This window comes from Ciconia boyciana, chromosome 15 (assembly GCF_034638445.1).
Source record: "Ciconia boyciana chromosome 15, ASM3463844v1, whole genome shotgun sequence".
NCBI classification, from domain to species: domain Eukaryota; kingdom Metazoa; phylum Chordata; class Aves; order Ciconiiformes; family Ciconiidae; genus Ciconia; species Ciconia boyciana.
In genome coordinates, this window is record NC_132948.1 from 2,146,613 (window position 1) to 2,159,428 (window position 12,816).

At 51.8% G+C, this 12,816-nt stretch overlaps 1 protein-coding gene across 2 annotated transcripts in view; it reads left to right on the top strand.

The window, feature by feature from the left end:
* Positions 1–12,816, top strand: part of NOS1 (nitric oxide synthase 1) — a 39,238-nt gene that overhangs the window by 15,303 nt on the left and 11,119 nt on the right. For both annotated transcript variants that reach the window (XM_072879860.1, XM_072879861.1), the window contains exons 3-14: positions 810–947; positions 1,418–1,563; positions 1,923–2,085; positions 3,326–3,417; positions 3,994–4,135; positions 4,866–5,005; positions 5,433–5,607; positions 6,720–6,821; positions 7,602–7,796; positions 8,953–9,038; positions 11,995–12,139; positions 12,579–12,683. In XM_072879860.1, the coding sequence (XP_072735961.1) occupies positions 810–947; positions 1,418–1,563; positions 1,923–2,085; positions 3,326–3,417; positions 3,994–4,135; positions 4,866–5,005; positions 5,433–5,607; positions 6,720–6,821; positions 7,602–7,796; positions 8,953–9,038; positions 11,995–12,139; positions 12,579–12,683 (1,629 nt within the window). The remainder of the gene's footprint in view (positions 1–809; positions 948–1,417; positions 1,564–1,922; positions 2,086–3,325; positions 3,418–3,993; positions 4,136–4,865; positions 5,006–5,432; positions 5,608–6,719; positions 6,822–7,601; positions 7,797–8,952; positions 9,039–11,994; positions 12,140–12,578; positions 12,684–12,816) is intronic.

A 12,816-nucleotide genomic window follows, 5' to 3' on the forward strand; every position in this document is an offset into this window, starting at 1 on the left:
ACTGTCCCATGATATGCTGGCAGGCACCGATTGCTCTTTAAGTTTTTAAGTGCTTGGGGTGAATAAGAGTCACAGTAGAAATACTAGATATTATCTGTGAAAACATGTGCAAATACAAGCACTTGCAGCCAGCTTTTCTCGTTACAAGCTCTCTGCTGGCTGAGACTCTTCCATATGCTGGTGTATAACTCAAGATGTGCTGGATGAGCACACCCTGACGCAGAGTATCAGGGAGGGCTGGAGATTCAGAGCTGAGACTGAAGGAATCCAACTATGCATAATTCAGCAGCCCTCCCACTTGCATAATTTATCCATCCTTATTCCTACGATCTTCCAGCATTGATATCAAAGGAGATATGCCTTTGGCTTGCTCAGAGCAATGATCGGCTGTTAGCTCTATCTCACGGTGCTGGTATTAGTGAGGCAGAGCTTGGCACGTGTAAAATCTGAGCAGGTGATGTTCCTTAAAAAGAAACATCTAATATATTTTAGAGAGGTAAGTCTCCCACTGGGAAACTTCAACACAACGTTCTCCTAAGTCACTTCTGTCTCTGTTTTTTAACTCCTCTTCTACAGGTTTGGCTGTTCTGTAAACAGAGGTGACTTCTCAGTTGCACTGAGAGTTGGTTGCTCCATTGTAGGATCCCAAATGCTGCCAATATTTGGATCGTGTATCTTGACTTGCTATATTATCACTCAGATTTAAGCACAGGCATCCGCTAATACAAGATGCTGCTTGTCGCTGTGGTCTTTTTCCCGTGTCTCATTGATGAATACTAACCTTGTGCCTGGTCTTCACTGTTGTCCAGCCACCGCCACCCGGCCGGCAGTCCCCAACTAAGAACACAGTGAATGGAAGCCCTTCCAAATGCCCACGGTTTGTCAAAATCAAGAACTGGGAGACAGGCTCCGTGCTTCACGACACTCTGCACCTCAAGACGGCGATGGTGAGTAGAGTTGATAGAACTGGCCACAAGTTGTCTGAGCATAATTGAGTGGATCACAGTGTTTCCAAGATGGCTTCACCTGGAAATGCAGAACTGAATGAATTCAGGCCAGTCTTCTTTTTTCTGGTGGTGTCTGAATTTCAAACCTCTGGTGCAATAAGCTGGGTGAGAGGGAAGCCCATCTGGGATAAATCAGGAAAAGCATATGACTTTATGCCAAGCTGGGGCACCAAGAATCTAGTGAGCCCCAATTGTCCGTATCGGGTGGGACAACAGATGACCGCACATGCTTGAGCTGTCTTACACAATGTTACAGATAGGTGTGAAAACAAATAAGCTGGAAATGTCCCTGTTTGTCAAAGATGCCACCAACTTCTGCGTAGCACATTGTTGACATCCCCCAGCCCAGCTCATGTAACCAAAAGTGCAGCAGTAACCCAAGACACGCTTGTCTCCTTCTGTCTCATCAGGCCACCGCGTGCACCGAGCAGATCTGCATGGGCTCAGTAATGACCCCTAGCCAGCACGTCCGCAAGTCAGAAGATACCAGGACAAAAGAGGAGGTGCTCCTCTTGGCTAAGGACTTCATTGACCAGTACTACTCCTCCATAAAGAGGTAAGTGTTGGCCAGAGAAGGTCACAGGCCCTGGCTGCTGCTTATGCCGAGATGTCACATATGATCTGATCTTTCACATTTGCGAGTCAAAGCAGGGTGAGACTGTGGTGCTCCACATTCAGCTACTTCTTCAGGGGAGTTTCATCCCTAGCATTTGTTGTGTGCCTCTGTGCAAATTACTGACCTCTCCCATTTGCACTTGGGTCATCTGTTATCTGAAAGCACACACACACGTGTGTGTATAAGTACACACATGTGCTTAAGAAAGAACGAACTCGTGCCCAGGTGGAGAGCAGCAGGGTTCCCTGCCCTCCACCCGGGCTGGTGACTGCCATCTCCTCCGTTGCCCACACGTGCAGATCTGGCTCCAAGGCCCACATGGAAAGGCTGGAGGAAGTGACCAAGGAGATTGAAGCCACTGATACCTACCAGCTGCGAGACACAGAGCTGATCTATGGAGCCAAGCATGCCTGGAGAAATGCAGCCCGCTGTGTGGGCAGGATTCAGTGGTCCAAGCTGCAGGTGAGCACCAGCACAGCTGGAGACAGCTGGCAGGTTGCCTGCCAAAGGATGCACTGGAGTTTTGGAGAGGCAAAACTTGCTCTTCAAATACCCGGGGAAGCACGGCACAGGTACAGCTGGGGGTGTTCAGCACACAGCAGCCGTGCTCTCCTTCACAGCTTTGGGGATGCACAGGCTGGGAAGTCAGCAGGAGCTGGAAAAGCATCTGTGGGGTAGGTGTAGCCAAGGTGTCTGTGTCTGAAACGGGGCCAAGTGGAAGCTGGTGCTCTAGAGAAGATTTTTCCCAAATCAGATACTGCTCCAATATCTTACGTGCTGCTTCCAAAACTATTGCTCTGCCTGCAGAGAGGCAGCAGGACACACTCATCCTTGGTACAGGAGAAGCTTTGGCTCAGTGCCCTTTTGACTAGCTGGAAGCGTAGGGCAGGATCTGAATTAGTGATCTCTAGTGGAATCCCTTGGTACGGAGATGACGTCTCTCTCTGTAAGGTGGAGCACAGCTCAAGTGCTGCTGAGCAATTCTTGTGGCTGCTTCACAGCGGGTATAGGCACTGCCTGGGAACAGGAGGCTGGGCCTCCTTTGCTCCCAGCTCAGCCTTCAACTCGTCTCTTCCACTGTTTCTTTTGGCGTATCTGAATCTGAAGGAGCTGTTTCTGCAAGAAGTTGTCTTCAAGCCTCCTGTGACCCTCTTTCCTGGTTTCCCTGTCCTTTTGTAGATGCCCCATCCCTGGAAACATTCGAGGTCAGGTTGGACGGGGCTCTGAGCAACCTGATCTAGTTGAAGATGTCCCTGCTGATTGCAGGAGGGTTGGACTAGATGACCTTTAAAGGTCCTTTCCAATCCAAACCATTTTATGATTCTGTGATTCCCCATCCTCTCAGTGGATCTCAGGCCTGACTGATACCTGTCCTATTTCAGCTTTCAGTCTTGATCTATAAGAGACAAAGAGCAGAAACCAAAACTGTTGGTGGATAAGCCAGGAACAGCAGCATGTTGAAAGCACTGGATTGAGGAGGTTTTTGCCTGAGCAAAGCTTCTGCAAAGCAGAAAGGGCAGCTGGATGTTGTAAAGGCATCCACATGTTGTAAAGGCAGGGAACACATAATTATGGAGCTTTAGATGCCTAACAAGTCATGGTGGCCTCTGGGGCTTTCCCTGTGCTGTGTTTCTTCTGCTTGGCTCTGCCCTACAAGTTGGAGCATCCTTCCGCATCACCACAATTGCTTCCACTGTTTCAGGTGTTTGATGCCCGGGACTGCACCACAGCCCATGGGATGTTCAATTATATCTGCAACCACATCAAATACGCCACCAACAAAGGGAACCTCAGGTGAGCCCCCAGGGAGTTGCCAGGGTTTATACCCGAAGGCCTCTGGATGTGTGTCAACCCAGCTCCACGCCCTGCTGACATTGTCTCCTTTAGCACCCGCTGCACAACAGGATGGCTGTAGCCAGCACCTGTCCTGAGGACTGTTAGAGGGACATGATATCAGGGGAAGGTGTCCTGCTGGTCCAAGTATATCTCTTCTTCCTCTCTGTGGGACCTCAAAGGGCAGATTTTCCAATTATTTCTCCTTTCCTATATTCTGCATCAAATGCAGGGCACAAACTGCTCTTCAGATCTATCTGAAACCCCATGTTAGCAGCCAGCTTCTGCCTGGAGCTGAATAGCTGGAAACACCCCAAATTCCAGAGCTGGAGTGCACCTGGCCATGATTTTTTCCGGTGAAGGAAATATAATAAATGTTTGGGGCTTGTCCAAGGCACAAGCAGAGGTGGTGCACAGGGTGGTGGGCAGGCAGGGGCAGCACTTTTGCCCCGCAACACTTTGCCGTTCCTCTGACGACCCCTGTCCTGTGCCCTTGCAATGTCCTCAGCGTTCACCGGCGCTGCCTCTTCCTTCCAGATCTGCTATTACCATCTTCCCGCAGCGGACAGACAGCAAGCACGACTTCCGCATCTGGAACGCCCAGCTCATCCGCTATGCTGGCTACAAGCAGCCCGACGGCACTATCCTGGGAGACCCCGCAAACGTGGAGCTGACGGAGGTACCGTCTGAAGCCATCCTTCCTGGGCACCATGGGCACGGGGCTGGTGGGGGCATGCAGAAGCTCTGACCATCCCAGGAGTGAGGGTGCTGGGTCAAGCAGGGTTGATCGCACCCACTGCAGTGCCACAAAGTGAAGCTGGATTTGTCTCACCCTTGGATATTTTCCCAGGAATAAAAGATGTTTCCACGCATGCAGGAGTTGGCCATAGCTGCACTGAAAGACTCTTATCTCATTTGGCTTTTGCTGAGAAGGGGTCACTTAGTGGTGCTGAGGGAATTGCTGCAGGAGGACATGCGTGCCCACTGCTGACCTGTGCCAGTGGGAATCAGAAATGAGATTTGCCTTTTGCCACTGCCTGTTGGCGCTGCCTGCACAGCACCAGTGCTCTGCTCAGCTCTTCCCAAACTCTTCTGCTTTTCTCACCCATTTTCTCCTTCACCACTACAGGCACAAATAGGGTAAGCAGCTTTTTCAGAGCCGTGATCCTACCTGGGGATCTAGTTCTAGGCTCATTTTGAGCCCAAATTCCCCTTACATGGCCATGGGTTGGTTGTGACAGGCAACCGTGTCAGAGCTCCCTTGGATGGAGGTTATTACTTGACCATAAGGGCTGAGCAGAGATGCTGTTAGGAGACACTGCTCAGTGCCGTGCAACTCCCTGCCCATAATGCTTGAAGAGCAGGTGATCTGTTGGGACTTCTAAACCCCGCCTTTGTTTTGCTTGTAGATCTGCATTCAGCAAGGGTGGAAGGCACCACACGGGCGCTTCGATATCCTGCCTCTGCTCCTCCAAGCCAACGGCAACGATCCAGAGCTCTTTGAAATCCCCCCGGAGCTCGTGCTGGAAGTGCCCATCCGGCATCCCAAGTAAGCTCCAAAACTGTTTGAGGGGATCAGCAGGACTCGGCAACTCTGGTTTCACCCTAAGCCACGGTCTGTGCTTGGCCTTTCCTTGTTGTGGCTTGGGTGCTTTACCCAAGACCCTCTTCCAGGTCTTGCCTCCACTCTGACGTAAAGCTGACAGAGCCTGGAAGTGGAAAGCAAGTTGTGTCCTTGTCTCAAGGCTGGTTTCCCTCTCCTCGAAGTCTCCCAGGACTTATGCCACTCTGTAATGCCCCTGATATATCACTTTCTCCCCATAAACAGCCCCTAAGGGAGATATTGCCTCCAGGAACCGTTCTGCTCACATGTCCTTCAGCCTGGTGGCTGGTAGGAAAGTAACTTCCTCCATTCTCCTGCCTTCATTGGGCAGGGGAGGTCTGGCTGATTGCCTAACCCTGTTGTATCCCGGCAGGTTTGAATGGTTTAAGGACCTGGGCCTGAAGTGGTATGGCTTGCCAGCAGTTTCCAACATGCTCCTCGAGATTGGTGGCTTGGAGTTTTCTGCCTGTCCCTTCAGTGGCTGGTACATGGGCACAGAGATTGGGGTCCGGGACTATTGTGACAACTCTCGCTACAACATACTGGAGGTAACTGCCCCTCCTCAAAGAGGCTAGGCACTCCTGGGGTGCAGTGGGTGTGTGTGAAGTTACTGGGGAGCAGTCAGGACACTGGGAGAGTGTTGCCTTGGGTGGGAGAGTACAGGACATCCAAGTGTCCCTTAGAGAGAGCAGTTATGTTCTCCTGGAGCCACATGGCCAAAGGTGTGATGGGCTGGCAAGTTTTTTTGTGTCCTACGGGGCCAGCTGGTATCTAACACAGCGAGTGTGATGCCTGTTGAGCTCCCCATAGACTGCTCAAAGCATCTTATGGATCAGCAGGTACCTCATCATGTGCTTGATTGAGGTCAAGTGCGAAGACGTAGTGGGGCTGAGAGGGTGCTGAGGCACTTGGTGACTGCTCAGGGACATGCCTGCTCATGGGGACCCTCCAGCTGGCCCCTCTGGAGCACTCTGCCATGGCTTGGGGACTTTCCGCACTGGGGACAGGGTGAGTCAGAGACAAAGCCAAGCCATGGGGAGGTGCTGGTGCAGGAGATCTGCACCCAACAAGGGTGGCTCCTTTGCCCTTCCAAGGAACATGTTGTGTTACTTGGAGGTCCTGCATCCCTCCCCAGTCGCTTGAAAACCAGAGGGGTGAGAGCGAGTGTGTGTGTGTGTACATGCCCGTCTGTGATAGTGTCTGAGGGAAGGACTCCAGGTAGAAGAAACGGCCTGAGAAAGAACAGAGTTTGGGAGCAGCAGGTGGCCTGGCATGGGAAGGGGTGCAGGGGACTGTTCCTCCCAGCACAGGGATCACCACCATCTCCTGCTGTCCCACGGACCCACCCATTTCCTCTCCTCCCACAAAGAGCAACTGCTCTTGTTGGCCCTTTTCAGCAGCATTTAGTCATCTTCCTGTGCTCGGGGGAGGAAGGGAGGTCAGACTGGCCTTGGTCCTGTCATGGAGAGGAAAAGGCAGGACCACATCTTCTCAGAGGAAGGCAAAATGTCAGCCCTGCGTTGCAAGGGTGCTGCCCTGCCCTGCGGGAGCCTTGTGTCAGCCCGGGTCCCTCCTCTGGGTTCCTCTCCCCAGGCAGAGATCTTCAGTCCTTGGTTCTTGGCCATTAAAAGTGTTCACCTTCTACCATGTTTTATTACAGCAAGTGGCCAAGAAAATGAATCTGGATATGAGGAAAACTTCATCGCTGTGGAAGGACCAGGCCCTAGTGGAGATCAACATTGCCGTGCTATACAGCTTCCAGGTACCAGAGTAGCAGGACTCTGTTGTGTTTGGGTCAGGCTTGAGGGACACAAGTATTGGATGGGACAAGGATGGAGACATCTGCCCAAGGACAATGGGAGCAGCTGATACACTCGGCTGAAATTGTGCTGTGCCTTCCTATTTTTGGGCTGTTCCAGGAGCCTGCAGTGAAATTTAATAATCTCTGTGCCCTGGATGTTGCAAAGACATCACTACCAGCATCTGTCCTCTGCCGGTCCACAGGGATTGCCCCAATGGGGCAAGATCCAGCCCTTCTGTCCCATCCATGAGACAAGAATTGGCCCAGGTTCTTCTCCCACTTGCACTTAAAGGTTGAGTAGCGAAACTAGACCTTGGCAACCCACCTTCAGAGGGGGGAAGTCCTTCCCAGAGCTGGATCAGAACTGCTCCTTGAGTTGTGCAAGCCATGAAAGAGTTCCGCAAGGGGCTGACCAGGGCATGCTCCATCCCATTCATGCCATCTTAGTCTTTGCTTGGCCCATGACAAATAACAGGAGGAACAGCCACCCCATAGCACATCTACTCAGGAAGGACCAGGGCAGCTTCTCAGCCCTGGAAAATGGCATTGCTCGGTGACTGTGCTCCTTGGGAAGACCAGGGTCAGCAGCCACCCAGTGTCATCTCCAAAGATACAGTCCTGTAAGACCATGGGAATGAGGCATGTTTGGGTCAAACAGCTACAAATATAAAATTTTGGCTTTCGTCTTCTGGGGAGTATTAACCCCCAGTTGTTGGCTCTGCTGTCTTCTCCCTCCAACAGAGTGACAAGGTGACCATTGTGGATCACCACTCAGCCACCGAGTCCTTTATCAAGCACATGGAGAATGAGTACCGATGCCGTGGAGGCTGTCCTGCCGACTGGGTATGGATTGTCCCGCCAATGTCTGGCAGCATCACCCCAGTTTTCCATCAGGAAATGCTCAACTACCGTCTCACACCCTCCTTTGAGTACCAGGTACTGTCTGACCTTACCTTCCACCAGTGCTGCACGCCCAAAGGTATAGCCAACAGCAGGGTGGGAGTTGGAGCTCAGAAGATGCAGGAAGGAGAGGGACACCATCTAATCCCTTCAACAAGCTGTCCCTCAAGGCAGTGCAGTCCATGAACAAGTATAATTCATGATTCCCCCTAATGTGGTGTAGTAACCCCCTGGATGTTACACCTTTTCCCAGGGCAATGGCTTTTTGCCCCTCCATGGGAACATGGGACATGCTGAGGCCCCAGCTTTTACCCTTGGAAGAGGAACTAGAGCTCCTCCCTTTGGAAGTGCCTGATTTTGCACGTTGGGGGGTAGGTGAGGAAATGACCTGGTAGTCACCATACCCCTCCTCCCTCCAGCCTGCAGGTCTGAGTGGATGGCTCCTGCCAGCTTGGGGATCCAACAATGTGATGGGGGGGCTCCTGCCCAGCAGGCCAAGCAGCGGGCTGAAATGCTGCTGCTGGAGTATTTAACACTTCAGACCATGGGAAAAAGGGCCCTAAGCAAACACGCCCTCATTAGCCAACCATCCCTGCTCTGGTGGTTTTCACACAATGTGACCTTTAGTCAAGAGCCCTTAAGGAACAATCACAAAACAGGAGCAGTCTGTTCATTTCTATAACCAATCCACCAGGAACCCCGATGGTTCCTGGCCCTGATTACAGACAGCCGCCTGCGAGGGCACTGAATTAGCTTCTGTGCACTTGTTCCTTGCTTCAGCTGCCTCTCCTTCCCAAAGGGCCTCTTAGAAGAAAAAAACCTGTGGGCTGGGGAGAGGGAAGGGTGTGTTTCTATCACCTCTCCCCTTCTGGCGTTGCCTGCCTTCTTTTTGCTCGTGGTCTATTAATGCCCATCTCAGAGGTGAGAAGGCATTTGGCCAGATGCTTGTTACAAGCCAGCAAGGTTTTATTATATTGTAATTTTTTCTGTGCATACTCCATTGCCCAACTGCCCCAAGAAACCCACGGGGCTCCAAGGATCAGGGACCTATACAAGAGATCAAGAGCTGTGAAGAGGTCAGCTAGGCCACCCCGTCATGACTAGAGGAATTCAACACTGAGTGCTGTGGATGCAGCATTTCTCAAAGCTCTGAGCACTGCCCATCAGCCACTGCTGCTCTTCTCTCTCCTAGCCGGACCCCTGGAACACCCATGTCTGGAAAGGCGTCAACGGGACGCCTACCAAGAAGAGGGCCATTGGCTTTAAGAAGTTAGCAAAGTAAGTACCAGTGGGCTCTCAAAAGCCCTGGAGTGCTTGGGGCTGGTCCTGATTTTGGGCAGCTCTGTTTGCTGTGCGGTTTGATAGCTCTACCCTACGGATGTGTGCAAACTGATGGGTTGTGAGCCTGGATCTCAGGCCACTGAAGGCTTTAGCTGCCAAGAGGGACATCTGGAGAAACAGGCAATCCCTTGAACACCCCATTAGACCACCAAAAGGTGTGTGACCAGGTGAATACTAGATGTCGCATATAGTCTCTTCTCCCAAGCTGGTTCATTCTACAGTAAGGTGGTCTTCAATGCTCAGGAATGGCTTTCTCCCTCTTTGGGGGTACCTTGCCTGCTTCTGCTTTCACAGCCTCCTGGGGCAGAGGGATCACTCATCACTGTTGAGGGCCATGCTGGCACAAGCGAGATGAAATTCGTGTCCATATTTCTCTTTCTCTCGCTGACTCTTTAGCTACTTGAGAAGCATTTGTCTGGAGGGCGTGTCTAAACCTCCAAACACCCACCTTGCAAGGAGGGGAGAGTTGGAATGAGGAATCTCCCTACAGGTAGCAGATGGATCAGGGCCGAGCTGAAGTTTGCACTTCATGGCCAGTTGACCCCTAGTAATGGACCACGTGAATCCTTCTCCCCTGCCAAAGCTCCTAGTCAGCAGGAGTGTAGGAATGAAGTGTAATTTGGACCCTTTGGCTGATCCTGGCCTGAATGCCTCCCCCGTGGGCCATTGGCAGAGAGGTTCTTGTAAGAGCTGCTGGCTCTGCGGCAGCAGAGCCCTGGACCAAGACTGGGGAGGGCTGGGTCTGCCCCCGTATCTGTGGCCAGGCTGCCAGGTGGCCTTGTGCTGTTCACAGCATCTCCCCACACTTCAGTTTCCCCGAGTCCCTACTGTCAGTTTGTTCCCACTCTTCAGCTGTCACCTTCTGTACGCTATTTTCCGTGGTGCATCCATAAACATGATCAGCAGCTGATGAATGTGCTCCTTAGGCTGACACTGGTGCCTGGGTCTGGGCTGCAGCCCGGGGCTGGTGGAGAGCGCAGGAAGATTAATTGAGCCATTGAGTTAGAAGAAACAATGCTTTTATTTGTGTGTGTGCGATTGATAAATGATTTTATAAAAAAGTGAGCATGGCAGGTAATTTTAAAAAAAAATCTCTATTGTTCCTGATGTAGGGGGGAGGAATTATTTTTGTAATTCACCATTAATCCTGCCCAGATCTGAGCTAATCAGCTGAACAAGTGGCGGACTGAGCCCAGCAGTCCTGACTGTTGCACTTGGCACTGGTCGCAGCATGATCTGGACGCCTGTTCAGACAGGCTGTGCTGGTTCTGGCCAAATCGGAGCACTCAAACCTGCAGTCCCTGCCCATCCTGCCCCTTCCCTCCCCCGGGGCCAGTGTAAGCGCTGGGAACAGGGGATGCTACCGTCATGGGAAAGCAAAGGGGCAACTCTAATACGCAGAACTACTCTGAGGAGTGATTGTATAGCAGCAAATATAAATGCTCCTGAGGCTGCCTTCGACATGGAGGGGAGCTGCCTGGAGGAGGCAGGACATACCTGCCTGGTGGGGTTTCTGCCTCTTCTTTCCTCCCCTTTTTTTTTCCCCAGGTGATCTTTCCAAACCTACAGCATTTCTTCCCTCCTTGGCAGGAGGAGCAGGGGGAAGCTGGGCTTCTCTTCTTCTGCCAGTGTGACTAGTCCAGCTGCAGTCTCCATTCCCCGTAGCTTGTCTGAAGGGGATGCAGGCGTCCTGCTGAACCTGATCACCCAGGGCAAGGGCTGATCAGCCTGCCAAAGTGAATCAAGCAGCCCTTATGCTTGCAAAGGCCACAGAGATGCTTTGTGCTGTCTCAGCCCCCCAAAACTGCCCCTTCCCTACTGCAACATCCCAGGCTAAATCCAGACCTGCTTTTTTGGTGGTCCCATTTAAAGGCTTGATGGCCCATTTAGAAAAGGTGAAGATATTCTGCACTTAGGAAAAACAAGGTTGATGTCCAAATTCTGTGATGATGAATGGCCCTAAAATAATAAACTTGTCACACTGGCCTCGGTGCCCCACCGTGCAACCCAAAGATGGCTGATGATAGCCTCCCGTGTCCCCCATTGCTGTGCTCCCACTGATGCCAACCCATCCAGCAGCATTAGCATAGATAAGGAGCCAGTGTTTTTACTGCTGCATCACCTTGGCCAGGGTTAGAGAGGCCGGTGACCTCTCAGGGCCCCTCTGCCCTGCTGTCAGACATGAGCCGGTGGAGAAAACTGGAGCAAATGCATCCAGTCATGATTGCAGCCACAGGAGGCAGACGGCTAGACACAGCCCTGCAAACGCTCAAATAAATGTGCAGCCTCTCAGCCTCAGGAGAGATGTTCCTCTGAGTAAAGTTCATAACGTTGCTGGAGTGCAAATCAAAGGGACTACAGACAGCCTCGTCTGACCTTCTCAGTGTCTCGGGGCTTTGTGTGTGATGTGTGGAGCCCGGGTGCTTCTGTTCGGCTAGGACACCTCCTGCAGAAAGGTAGCCAGGTAGGATTTAAAGACACGAAGAGATGGAGAAGCCACTGTTCCTCCCATAGCTTGGGCTCTGGTTGGTCTCCAGCTTTTCCTCTGAGGTTATCTGGTTTCTGCTTTCAGCGACTGTTGCCCCTGATTCATCTTCTGCTTCTCTGTCCCTGCAGAAAGACCACCTCCACACCTGGTTTAGCATTTTCCTCCTTATACCCATTCAGGTATTTCACCTTTGTGTTCAAGCTCCCCCAACCAGTCTTCCTCTCTGACAAGTCAAGACGAACACGTTCTTCCATAGCTTCCCTGTTTGGCACATAACAACAAAAAAAGTGATGCTGCAAGTTTTTAAGGCAGGCTGTTCATTTAATAATAAATAAAATGGTGTGAATAGCTAAGGCACTGACAAGGATGCAAGCTCTCTTACCAAGATTTATTCTTGCTTCCTAGGGCTGTGAAGTTCTCAGCCAAGCTGATGGGACAGGCCATGGCCAAGAGGGTCAAAGCAACCATCCTGTATGCCACTGAAACAGGGAAGTCGCAGGTCTATGCAAAAACTCTGTGTGAAATCTTCAAGCACGCTTTTGATGCCAAGGTATTGTACTAGCGCCCAGCCCCTGCAGGATTATGTGTGCATCTGGGTAGCCCAAGGAAATACGTGGCTGTTGGAAAATACATGGCTCAATGCATGTGGAGCTTACCAGCTGCCAAGGGTCTTCAGAAGCTGCCAGGATGTGACCTTGTGGGTCTGGATTGAAGCCTGCACATGAATAGCATTTCCAGCGAATGCTCCTGCAGGCATTGTGGCATACATTTGTCTTCTGCCATGGGGTGGTAGCCCCATGGTTTGTCCATGTCCCTTGAGGCTCTTGTTCTCATCCTCCCTGTGTGGAGATCTCTGCCAGTGCACTGGCATGGAGTCAGCAAGGAGATGCTGCTCCCACCCCCAGGTGGACTGGGGACCATCCCAGGAGACTGGCTGGTGGTAGAACTCCCCACCGAGGGCCTCTTGCTAACATCTCTGTTGCTCCCAGGTGATGTCCATGGACGAGTATGACATCGTGCACCTAGAGCATGAAACCATGGTCCTGGTGGTCACAAGCACATTTGGCAATGGAGACCCACCTGAGAACGGAGAGGTAGGACAGAACGCAGGGACGGGTGACTACGGCAGGGACACGGGCAGAACAGAGGTGGTGGGGAACAGGGAAGAGCATCCTCTTTTTGCGCAGCCTGAGCTGGAATGCCCAAAACAGGTCCAGGTTCTGTGTG